The sequence below is a fragment of the Acomys russatus genome, chromosome 7 (assembly GCF_903995435.1).
Source record: "Acomys russatus chromosome 7, mAcoRus1.1, whole genome shotgun sequence".
NCBI classification, from domain to species: Eukaryota; Metazoa; Chordata; class Mammalia; order Rodentia; family Muridae; genus Acomys; species Acomys russatus.
This window is the reverse complement of record NC_067143.1, coordinates 61458199-61471284: the sequence shown is the minus strand read 5'-3', so window position 1 is coordinate 61471284 and position 13086 is coordinate 61458199. Positions and strand designations below refer to the sequence as shown.

General features: G+C 41.2%; 1 protein-coding gene across 1 annotated transcript in view; it reads right to left on the bottom strand.

Annotated features, from left to right (window-relative positions):
* The window catches only part of Usp47 (ubiquitin specific peptidase 47), an 84610-nt gene extending 76867 nt beyond the window's left edge, over positions 1-7743 (bottom strand). Inside the window, exon 1 of the mRNA XM_051149218.1 lies at positions 7504-7743. Within this exon, the coding sequence (XP_051005175.1) occupies positions 7504-7542 (39 nt within the window). The 5' untranslated portion in view covers positions 7543-7743. The remainder of the gene's footprint in view (positions 1-7503) is intronic.
* Positions 7744-13086: the final 5343 nt, after the last annotated feature.

Genomic DNA, 13086 nt, shown 5'->3' with positions numbered 1-13086 from the left:
GGAGATGAGGCCATTGGGAGCCTATTAGCCCACAGGGGCACAGACCTCACTGTAGAGAAAATGTCTTTAAAAACGACGTCCCAGAGACCTGCCTCATTCTCATCCACCCTGAGACACAGTGAGTAAGAGACGCTGGTTTGAACAAGGAGACACCTTGCTCTTGGACTTCCTTGCCTCCAAAACTCTGAGAAGGGAATCTGTTCTTTACAAAGCGCTCAGCGTACTGTATTTGCTGCAGCAGTCCTAACAAAGTAAGATATTGGGGCTCTGTTGGGAAGATCTCCAGACATGTCAGCAAACAGGGGAGCATAAACATCAGAGAGCAGTGTCTGCGTTCTGTTTTAAGGACCCCCCTTAAGCTAGCATAGACTCTCAAAGGCCATCAAAGGAAAGCATCTATATGAAAGACAAGACTGAACACAAGCAAACAAATAAATTCAGAGAAAAATAAATATGCAGAGAAGCAGACTACCACCATTTCCAAAGAGGTAAGACATTACACACATAAATCAGACACATGCATGGTTTTTAAACATTTGGGGGGGGGGTAACTTGGAAACAGTACATATTACAGCAAAACAGAAGTGATTTTTAAAAAAATGGTTTTCCCTTTTATTTTTGAGACTGCTTAGCTGGGCAGAGAATCATCACCTAGAAAATTCTGAAGAAGGCATTCTTCTTGCAATGTTGACCACAACAGCTTCTTCCATGTTGAAGTGTACTACCTTGTTCTTGCCACACCCTCCCCCATACCTGGAGGAGTCCTTGAAATCCCAAACAGTCTCCATTATACTGGTTTAGTTCTACTTTATCTGCAGTACTAGATTCTGGCCAGTCTTTCCCACTTTATAATTTATCTCACTGTCCTGGAAACTTTCAATAAGTAACTTTAACTTCTTTGACTTCTTCTGTTCTATCTCTTGAGTTCTACCTAGGTAGGCCTTGGGTCTACTAACTTGTTCTAAGGGGGGAGGGGTTGTTCTCATCTATTTTCTATTTTTTCTTTTTTCCTTTCTTAGAGAAACTTTCTTTTCCAAGTTTTTCTTTAAATTCTTCCTCTAAAGTTTGTTTGTTGGTTGATTTGTTTGAGAGAGTCTCACCTTGGCCAAAACCAGCCTGGAACTTGCTATCTATGTAGATCAGGCTGACATCCAACTCACAGAAAAGCTGGAGCAGGTGAAGCTTCTTACAAATGACCAAATGGGAGGTTTGAACGTGAGAAGAAATGTGCACACGCAACAGAATCTTTACAATGACGATGGCTTCTCAATAGTGGCCCCATGACAGGCACAGTTACAAGTTTGGCGTGGCTTTGTTCTTACTTTTGTTGCTGTTCAGAGACAGATCTCTCCGTGTACCTGTGACTGTCCTAAAACCCTCTACCTAGACCAACTCACAGATATCCACTTGACTCTGCCTCCCAGAGTGCTGGGATTAAAGGAATGTGCTACCATGCCTGGCTTACAGGAGTTCTTTGTTAAAGAGGCTGTCCTGGCCCTAGAAAGACCTTTGGCAGCATACCTGGTTTCCACCCACTAGAGCTTTTTTCTGTGCCCTGGCCCAATATTGCCAAACATACCCCGTTGCCCATTAAGGACCACTTGGCTAAACTAATAATATAGAAAAATATGAAAAAAAAAAAAAAAAGAAAAAAAGAAAAATATGAACTCAACCTGGTTGTGGTGAGAGATACCTTTCTTCTTTTATTTAAAAAAAAAAAAAAAATTTATTTATTTATTATTTATAATGTTCTGCCCGCACCTGTGCCTGCATGCCAGAAGAGAGCACCAGATCTTATTATAGATGGTTGTACTGGGAACTAAACTCCGGACTTCTTAACTTCTGCGCCAAAATGTCAGCACTTGGGAGGCAAATTGTAGAGGCAAGCTCTATAACTAAAAAGTCTTTAAAGAATCCTACTAAAATCCTAATTTAAAATATGGAGGTAAGAGGGTTGAAGAAATGGCTCAGTGGTTAAGAGCACTGGTTGCTCTTCCAGAAAACCCAGGTTCAATTCCTAGGTCCCACATGGCAGCTCACAGCTGTCTATAACTGCAATTCCAGGGAATCTGATACCCTCATACAGAAATTCATGCAGGTAAATCACCAATGTACATACAATAAAAATAAATTATTAAAAAATATGGAGGTAAGTATCTGCCATCAGAGATGGTAGGAAGAAACCTTAAAGAACCTAAGTCATATTCTCTTCTGCTTAGAAAGTAACCCAGTTAAGTTACTGCGAGGATGGCTAAGGTTAGCCAGCCTGGAAGCAGAGCAGAATTAGAAGGACATCTGAGTGATAAAATAATTACAGAGGCAAAAGAACAAAATGGTAAATGTCCAACAGACATTTGCTAAGTGAAGAACTATACATAAGAAAAAGGAAACATCAAAACTACAATCTAGCTTAAGCAAATACACAGATGAATCAGAAGCAGAAAATGTAAATAAGACACCTACCTGCAAGTGTGCAAATCACTGGCTGAAGTCAGACAAGTAACTGTGCTTACTCCAGAGAAATACTCAGAGCAGGAAAGTAGAAGAAACAAAAACCACGATCATGAATTGTGACAGCACAGTATAACAACAAACCTGCAAACAGTCAAACAGCCTAGTCATCCAGACACACAGAAATGCCAACTACCACCACAGAAGTATTCCCTCCTGCTCCTGTGCTAGAGAACATCTAGATGCCCACTGTTTTCTCTACGGAACTGGGCTCATACAGCCTGCAGTCAGTCTCCTTTCACTGCATTAAATGATAAATTTTCAGAATGAGCTGACCTCTGATAATACCTCAGTTTAAAACACTAATGGGCATTATCTGAGAAGCCTCTCATGGACAAGAATTGGTGTTTTCTAAGAATCAACAAACTCAAAAATGACCATATGGCACTGCAGCAATTCCAAGTAGTTTAACCAAGAGAGATAAAAGAATACTCACTTCATATAGTCTTAGCAGATAGTGATGAAATAAGGCAACAGAGAAACCAAGAGTCATTGAGGATCTCTCCTATATAGCTGTGAAGCCTCTGCCCTCTAATGAGCAAACAGTATCTGGCTTCTCAATAAATGTTGGTTATTACTATCATCATTAGATGCCAAACAGCATCCAGTTCCAAATATAAGGAGTTAGTGACAGCATGGGAAAAATAAACCAAATCACTGAGGTGTGCAATTTACATGTCCATTTATTTTTTTTCTATTTTTATATGCTCCATGTGCTAAAAGTATTATTTTAAAACTTTAGTGCTGGGCGTGGTGACACACACTTTTAATCCCAGCACTCAGAGGCAGGAGAAGCTCTGTGAGTTCAAGGGTAGCCTGGTCTACATAGTGAGCTTCAGGTTAGCCAGGACTATATACAGAGATCCTGTCTCAAAACCCAAAACCCACCAAAACGTTAATAAATACCTACCTTACTGTTTATGATACTTGAGATGTCTACTCTTTCTCCCACATAGCAGAGTACTCATAATTCTATGTCCCAAACCCTTAGAAGGAAACAAAACCACCAGGTAATAAGTAAAACTGGAGATACTAAAAACAAGCAATCTCAACATCAAAATCAATACTGCACAATTAAAAGACACATGGCAGAGTAAAAGAGTGATGTTCTCCTCACTCAACACCATCCTCTCCTTTTGCTCTTTTTGAGGTACAATTTAGGAGTGCTAAAATGCTGGCTCATGTCCAAATAAACAAGCCTTAAGCGGTTGAAGACCTGAGGAATGCAAGCTCCAGAAGAGAAAAGATGAGCTCGGCTGTCCCCCTCTATCTTCAGCCACGAGAAAAGCTCTCCTACGGAGATGTTGACCAGTGACAACTATCAAAAGATGACACTAGAAAAAAGAAAGAAAGAGAGAAAGAAAGAAAGAAAGAAAGAAAACACCAGAGATCTAGACCTCTCTTAATGCAGAAGCTTAAAATAACAGAGTTCTTCTAAGAAGAAAAAGATGTTATCCAGATAAGTCATGGGTGTAGAAACAGCTTGCCAATTATGCTGTGGAAAATCTCCAAGCAGAGGATAGCCACTTAGAACTCAAAGCCTCCTTCCATCTTTACAACCATACAAATGAGTACTTACTAAGCTAAGCTCCAGCAAAGACACTCCCCTAGACTTGTAATAGTTATAGAAAAACAGAAGGGAGAAACTCACCACCTTTGCTGTCGAGGAATTCCCAATGAACAACATAAAATGTGCATTGCAGTTGGGAACCACAATAGATGTTCCAAAGCACTGTTTATGAACTGCTAAGTGATCTCATATGCAAAAGCCTTCTAATGAGAAATTCTTAAGGTTAAAATGCTCAAGACTGTTTAGAATAAAGGAGGTTTATGGAGTGTGTGCTGAGGTTTTGACCAGGTGACGTTAAGTAGGAAAGAGGGATGGCACAAACCCAAGTATAGAGTAAGCTGGTGAGAAACCTGTTGGTCTACATGAAAAACTTGTTCCATGGGAAGAGAGAGAAGCGAGGAAGGGACGGGTTGTGGCCAGAAACAAGTGTTCTCAGCCTTGAATACCAAGCTGCACTATACAGCAACCACTCAACACTGCTGCCCCCCCACTGAGAGCTGTGCCCTAAAAATGAAATGCCATGTCAACCATGTTCATGTGTCACAGAAAACAGCTCTTCTTTTGATTTTTTTTTAAAATTCTGCCAATTTAAAAATCACTCATAACTCAACAAAAACAAGCCACGTTACAGTTTGTCAATCTCTGTACTCTCTGTACATAAGGTCTCCAGCAGTTCTCTAAGGGACACTTGTCTAGTTTCAGGACCCAAAATAATACTGACTCCTTAACAACTGTATGAATGAATGCACACGTGGAATCAAAAGCCACGTCCCCAAGAGCCAGAACTTCTCTGAAGCAAACAAACAAAATTCTTCAGGGTTGTTAACACAGTCTACATTATACAGGAAAGCTTTTAATTCTACAATTTATTTTCACTTACTAAATATAAGTTTCTGTCGGATTATAAAGTATTCTTAGAGGCCCAGGGTAACATGGAGTGAATGTAAGAGGACAAGCAAGAGTTGATGGAAGGCTCTAGTGCTTCATCTGTCCCCGAGTCCTTATTTCAAAGTCACTTCTAATCTCATAGCTATACTTCTTAGCCCTGTGAAAACCGAACTGCTTTAAATTATTAGCAGATCACAGTGATTTTCTCTTAGATTTAGCACAAGAGAAAGGCTTTGCATAAATGAATGAACAGACAGGATGTTTGTTATGCTTTAAGGATCTAAACCTAGCCCCCACCCCACCCCACTCCCCCCCAAAAAAAAATCAAGGAAGAGGAAGGGAGAAAGCCCATGTATTTGGTTTAAGAGATCACTGGCTCCCTTTTGGAACACAGGGTAATTCAGAAGCAAATATGGAAGTAGAAGCAACCTCTTGGATGAAGAATGAGTATGGCCATCAAATACAAAAACATTATCTGGTTAGTTAAAGAAAAGAAAAAAAAAGTTTGCATCTCAAGAGCAGTGCTGTGCACGATCCCAGGAAGTAGGAAGCACGGATAAAATACTAAAAGCCAAGGAACAGGAAATAAAGTATAAAGCCAGAATTAAGAACTAAAAACAACAACAACAACAAAAAAGGTAAGTTAGGCTCATCAGATAAGGAAGATCTCCTCAGATAAGGGAGAGTTCAAACTTCCAAAAGGTAAAACAAGCATTGCAATATTTTAAGACACTATGTAAGTTCCTGCAAAGCAGGATATGTGCAAACCAAAATGTTAATACAGTCTTATACAGGGTTCTACCTATGTTCTATTTTCTAACCACTGGAAATTAAGGATTAATTTTGTCTCTCAGAACAGAAACTAGCACCAAAGGAAAGTTACCTTTCTCTTAAAGCCTATTACTTCCCTACAAAGCTCACATGTAGTCAAGCTATAAATGTACTGAGTAGCAGACCTTTTGAGGTCAAAACCCCTGCCATGTTTGAAAAACAAAATCTTAATGTTAATGAAAGTATTCATTTGTTTGAAAAACAAAAACAAAATATATTACTTCCTTCCTTGTTATTTAGTACAAAGTACAAAGGCCCAGACTGGATGGACTCAAGGAGGCCTGCTGTTCCCCCATCTCCTACCCATGAGTTGTTGAAACTGCTCCAGAGACAAGATTTCTAATTCATGTTTATCTGCTGTACAGAGCTAGTGATGCTTGACAGAGAAATACTGACACATAACCCAGCCTTAAAAAACAAAAAGACAACCTGCTGAGCTTGATAGCACATACTTTTAATGCCAGCACTAGGGAGGCTGAGGTAGGCAAATCTCTGAGTTCTAGCCAGCCTTGACTACAGGGTGAGTTCCAAGCCAGCCAAGGCTACATAGTAAGATCCTATCTCAAAACAGCAAAAATAAAACCCTATAAATCAACTTATTGTCCATTTTAACTATGCAGACACAGAACAAAAGTCACTTTTGTGTTGTGCCAGGGTTTGCTACCATATAAAAAAGCCCTAGACTTTTAGGAATCTGAAATGATCATATATAACAGATATCAAGATCCTACCTTGCTAATTTCAACTCAACACATGGCATCTATTTAAGGTATATGAGGCATAAAAATCCAAAGCATTAAGCCTGACGATCAGCAGTTAAAAATACATGTTTGAATATGCTGGGGATATTTATAAAGCCAACAGACTATTAATATGTCGAAATCCACTGGCCAGTGCAGGATTCTACCTTTAATCTTCTCCTCCTTACTGCTCAGGGGAAGCCAAGAAGTCCGGGAGTCTTATGTCACTCGCTTTCAAGAATTTAAGTCACTCAAATTGGCAACACCAGGGAAAGACCAAAAAATAAAAAATAAAAATAAATCCAAATAAAACAACACTTCATTTCTCCATATGGTAAAATTTTAACTCGGTTACTTCCTACGTTCCCGTTCAAGCCCCAGTTAACTTTTCACCGATCCTGGCTAGGCCCCATTTAGGCAGGCCAATAGTAGTATTACAAAGTAACAGGAGTTGGGGGAAAAGGGGAGCCAAAACCAAACCAAAACAAAAACCCCACACAACTCTTTTAACAGTTAAGTCTGCCCTCCCACAGATCTCAGCTCGGGTGTAGATTTCACAAGCCCTGTTAAGCTATCCACTGTCAAACCCCAGAAAGCAGCACCGTCACCCCATCCTGCCCACGGGCAACTGTTCCAGACTGTTTTCTTTGAAATGATCTCTAACTCTCTTGGGCTCGACGTGTGAAGTGTGGACTTCAAAGGCCACTTTCTCTCGGAAACCCCAGCCCGGAGCAGGACCGGACTCCTCCGATCGGGTCTTTGATGCGCCCGCCCCTCGCAGCCGGGGGGTCTCTCCCGGCTACGTGGCCCCGGGAGCCAGCGGTCTCCAAGTGCTCGCCGCGCCCACCGTCCCACCCGGCCGGCCGCCTGCTCCGTCCCAGCCTGCCTCCCGCCGCGGGCCTGCGCGATTCCCAGCGGACCGCACGCAGGCTTCGGGCCTAGCCTGGCCCGCCGGCCCCTCACCTCCTTCGGGACCAGTTGGTTCTCCTCGCCGGGCACCATCGCTCAGACTCCGACCGCTCGTCTCCGCCCTGCCTGCGGGGGACGGGTGGAGGTGGCGGCGGCTCTGCGTCTCAGCAGAGAATGGCAGCGGCAGTCATCCTCCCGGCCGCCTGCGCTCGGGCAACCGCGGAGGGCCTCGGCTCAGGCCTGAGACACCAGCGCGCAGACACTGACCCAGGGCGCCGCCGCCGCTGCCGCCGCCACAGCTGCCTCCGCCGCCGCCGCCGCCGCCGCCGCCCCTCCCCCGGCCCGCGGCAATCAATGGAAAAATGGCGGCTGTCGCTCTCGCGAGAATTCGGCGCGGTGGGCGCGCGGCCGGGCGCCTGGCGCCTGAGGTGCGCGGGTGGCCGTCGCGAGCTCGGGATCTTCTCACCTCTTGCTCAGCCCTCCGGGTACGCAACGCAGGGTTGGGTGAGGGCGGGTGCGAACGCTTTTCACAACCGGGAAGCCCGTCCTCCCGTCCTCCGGGCTCCCTCTGTCGGTGGAGAGAGGGACGAGGCCCCAGAGTCACGGCTGGGCTCCGGTTCAAAGCCACCTTCCGACCTCACAGTCCGCACTGCAACCGCCCCCGCAACCCTCCCTCCCCCCCCCCCCCCCGCCCCCTCCACCCGGTACCGTTGGCCTCTAAATAACTGGTAAACAACGCACCTTGTAGAGAAATCATCTTTCTCCAGCCCCACTCTCCTTAGGGACCTCGGTGCCCATCTGCTAGCCCCCCCGAAGCCCCCTCTCGGTGCTCCCGGCACACTGCTGGGTAACTTGCTATCATCCTGCAGGGTCCAACAAACCTTTGCAAGCAGAGCTAAAGTGCCCTTCAACCCGTGCTGTTCTTTTGAACATGTTTTTTTGGGAGACTGAGACTTTTAAACTCCTCTGGCAGTAAATGCCATGTGTTGTGCTAAACACATTTCGTATTAGTCATTTCCTTAATCCCACTCCTTCCATTATGAAGACCCAGGGAGACTTCCTTAATCAAGACTTCTGGCAAACTAGAGATCTTACAGCATGCTGAGCTAATTCCATCCTGCCATCTACCCAGTATCCACAGCGCCAATTCCCTTACCTGTGGTTTCTATTGTACTTCCTACCCCGAAGGAAAGCGCTCCATACAAGTTATGTAAGACTTATTAGAATTCTGCTACTTACGGCATTGTAGAACAGCTATAAAATGTAAAAGGCATAGCAAAGGCATTTAAAATAAATGAGTTTTTAAATAGTAATGATTTTTAAAAAATCCATTAATCCCACTGAAAATATTTAGTGAACTCACTATGATTGACTTAAGTTTCATCAGTTTAAAAAAGCTAATTCTTTGTGAAACACTTACTAAAATACCTGATGCAGTGTTGAAGTTATTTCTGTATTTGGTTTTAATAGCTGTCGTAAGCTGAAAAAGGCAGCCGGCAAAGATTTTGATCGTAGTGGAAGAAGTGCGTTGTAACTGCTCTTACTAATACAATGCTCAGTTTTTATGTTGCGACCTCCAGCCATACAAAGGGTTTTGTTAAAACTCAGCTACTAATTTTCCATCTTCCATAATGTCAACCAGAATATTTTGTTTTCACAGGCTTGGACTAATGTCATAGCTCAGTGGTGAAGGACGTTCCTAGCAGGCAGGGGTCTTTAGATTCAATCCCTAATAATCTCAGAACAGCCAAATACCTCCTCCCAAAATATACAATCAAATGAAAACAAAAATTCTTTAAATACACTGCTCAGATTTCTGAAAAGGTCAATTTTGTCTCTGGTTAAGTGTACAGATGGTGAATTTGGGAAGAATATATAAGCGTAAAAATTTTTTTTTATGTATTTATGCATCTAAGAATACATACACCACAGTCATGCAGCCATCAGAGGTTGGAAGGGGCATCAGATTCTCTGGAATCGGTGCTATGGGCAGTGTACCTGGGTCCTCTGCAAGAGCAACAAGTGTTCTTAACCACTGAGCCACCTCTCTCTAGCCCCCAAGATTTAAAAGTTTGAAAGGGGGGGGCTGGAGAGATGGCTCAGTAGTTAAGAGCATTGTCTGCTCTTCAAAAGCACCCAGGTTCAATTCCCAGCAAGCACATGGCAGCTCACCAACTGTCTGTAACTCTAGTCCCAAGGGATCTCACACTCTTACAACATGCACATAAGGTAAAATTAAATTAATTAAAAGTTTGAAACTTTATTCATCATGAGATTCGAAGAAAAACAACATCTCTGGGTGGTGGTAGCACACACCTTTAATTCCAGCACTCAAGAGACAGAGGCAGGCTGATCTCTGTGAGTTCAAGGCCAGCCTGGACTAGAGAGTGAATTTGAGGACAGTCAAGGCTACACAGATAAACCATACCTTAAGATTCTCTTGACTACTGAAATTTTGATGCTTCTATAAATTAATTCTAAAGGTGAATAACTCAACTGGCTTTCCCAAAGTCCCCCTGGCTAGCAGATGCATCATTTTGGACCAAACACAAAGCAGAATCTGTGCCCCATTACTTTGGTGAGCTGGATGCCAGCTCAGTTGCCCTCTTTTTTACTCATGATCACACTGTTATCTCCAACTCATGACCTCTTTCCTGAAGTCCTCTGTGGATTCTTTCCTCTTGGTAAGAGTTGATTTAATGAAATAATGACGTAACAAGTATCTTAGAGTTACTATTGCTGTGACCAAAAGCAGCTTGGGAGGAAAGGGTTTTATTTGGCTTACACTTCCATGGTCTACATAATAGTCCTCCAGCCAATGAAGTCTGGCAAGGACTCAAACAGGCAAGGAACCTGAGGCAGGAGCTGACAGAGGCCATAGAGGAGTGTTGCCTACTGACTTACTCTCAGGGTTTGCTCAGCCTGCCTTATAGAACCAGGAATACCAGTCCAGGGATGACACAACCCACAGCGGACTGTACCTTCTCCCATCAGTCACCAGTCAAGAACGTGTCTTACAGTCCGATTTTATGGAGCATTTTCTCAATGTCTCGTGTAAGATTGAGGTTCCCTCATTTTAGATGGCTCTGGCATGTGTCAAGTTAACAAAACTAGCAAACAAATTGAGTGCATTTGCTTAGCTCACATGTGCTGTAATAAATCCCAATGCAGCAAGAAGCAATAAAGTGAAGAACCCCGTCAATTATTATCCACAGTGCATTGTACATACTTCCCACTCAACAGTGAGGTGCTAATGCTATCTGTGGGCTAAATATTGACAAGGCTTAATTTTTCTGGTTTTATTCATTTATGTATTTATTTTGAGATAGGCGTCTTTGGTAGCCCAGGCTGCCATTAAACTAATTATGTGGCTGAAGACGACCTTGAGGGAGGAGGCTGCTCTTATAAGTTCTTTGGTAATAGTTTTCATTTTTCTTCACTTTAAAATGTTCATAGTGCAATGCCACTCAAAACATTTAAAATTCACATAAACCCAAATTAAGGAGGCATTTTTCTGAGGACTTCTACTTGTTCTTCCTGGAGAATATTAAGGTCATGAAGAAAAATGAGAACCTGAGAAACTGCAGACGGTTGTGGTTCATTCCTGTACAGAGTCCTTCCTGCATGTGGGAGGTAGAGGCAGGAGGGTTAGTTCAAGGCCAGCATGGCTCCCTTAGCTAGGCCCAGGACAGCCAGGGCTGCGTAGAGAGACCCTCTTGCCTTATTTCCTTCCCTTGGATGATTTGTTTTCACTCCTTGAGTGAAAAGGAAAACACTGTACACCAGAAGAGACAGGGCATTTGATGATTAGCTGTACTTCAGACTGTAGCTTGTATCCTGCAACAGAAAGGGGACACTTGTAAAAAGAACGAGTGAACATCAGTTCTATTTTTCTTCAATGGTTCATTCATTCATTTACTTACTTACTTATTCATTCCTTGGATAGTCTTTTAAATCCTCTAAGCATCTTAACTGTAAAGTGGAAATAGTAATACTCCTATTTTACAAGGCTGTAGTAAACAATAGAATAATAATCCCAAAGCTATTGTAGTTAAGATTATATGAAAAATATTTACCAGGCCTCATCCTAGGAGTTTAACATATTTTATTTTTCACTTAATTCTTTCAATACTTACATTCATGAGTACTAGTGTTATTTCATCTTAAAAGCAAGAAAATTGGTATAAAATGTAGACAGAGTTTGATATGCTACCCGGTATACAGGAAGCAATCAGCATGTGCTAGCCACTGTTATTTCTGCACTGGACAGCTCCTATAGGAAGACCCAGCTCTGACACTGTGTTAGAGGAGATGGTCTTAGATGCTTGTTGAATTGATCACTTAGCCAGAAAACAAATCTCTCCAATTACCCAATGGCTAGACTTTCTTTGTGTCACATTGTTGACTATTTTCTACTTAGGTGCTATCTCCATGAAAATGATTATACTATACAGGAAAAGCCTGGTCTAGAGTTTTGCAAGCACTCAGTTTTCAAGGTGAAAGATTAAGGAGGTATCTAATAAAATCAGTGGCATGGTGCTAATCTTTCTGAAATGATTTCACAAGATCTTGTTCATAGAGTAATGATTGTAAGTTTGGCATTTGAAGAGATCTCAATATCGTTTGAGGATTTCAAAGGTAAAGTTATAATATTTGATAGCATTGTGAGAATTATAGCTTGTATATGTGTATGTATAGATTTAGATAGATATGTAGATAAATACTCTGAAAAAAACCCAAAAAGAATAAAGAAAATACAGTTTACAAAAAATTTTAATTAAATTATTATTAATTATAATTTATTATATATCATATAACATATTAGTACTAATACTAATATTTATTATAAAATTAAAATATTAAATAAAAAAATTTACTTACATGTAGAAATATACTAATGTAAATTAAAAACAAAATACCAATTAAAAATTGGCAACAACAATAACAAATGACAAGTTTTTTATATAAAGGTTCTTATAAATAAGAAAACTTTGACTAGCTCAATAAAATATTTAAAATGTTTTATTAAAGATGAACTAAAAGTCATCAATAACATCTAAAAAGATGCTCACCTTTACTTATAATTCAATGAAACTCAAAGGAAAACAAAACAGCATTTTAAATTTCAGATAAAACATTTGTAGGAAAAAAGGCTATTGTCCCCTATCCCTCTTCCCCTCTTTTCCACCCCCACCCCTTTGTCATTCTTACTCCTTAGCAAGTAGAGCAGTTGTTAGTCTCTGGACATATTTTTAGTTTCAGCTAATAGGTTTTGAAGCTTGGTTCTTTACATTTTAAAAGTTCACACAGTTTTTACTTGTTATAAATATAGTTATTTAATTATAGTGGTCTTTCTAGAAGATTTCTTTCCCTAAATGTGAATTTTTTTTTCTTAAAACAAAGCAAAACAACTGTTACTATTTCTCCCCTCCCCCTTCATTTTATGGAATGAGGTGTTTTGTTTTTGTTTTTGTTTTTTGTATAATATCATCTAAGGTTGTCACTCAAGGTCTTTCACAAAATAAGTCATTGTATTTCACAGAGCAATACAAGTAAGTTAATAAATATCAATATATATAAAAATTCTTGTTGACAAAAGTAGAATTAATACTTAGATGCTAGCCATTGATAGACTTT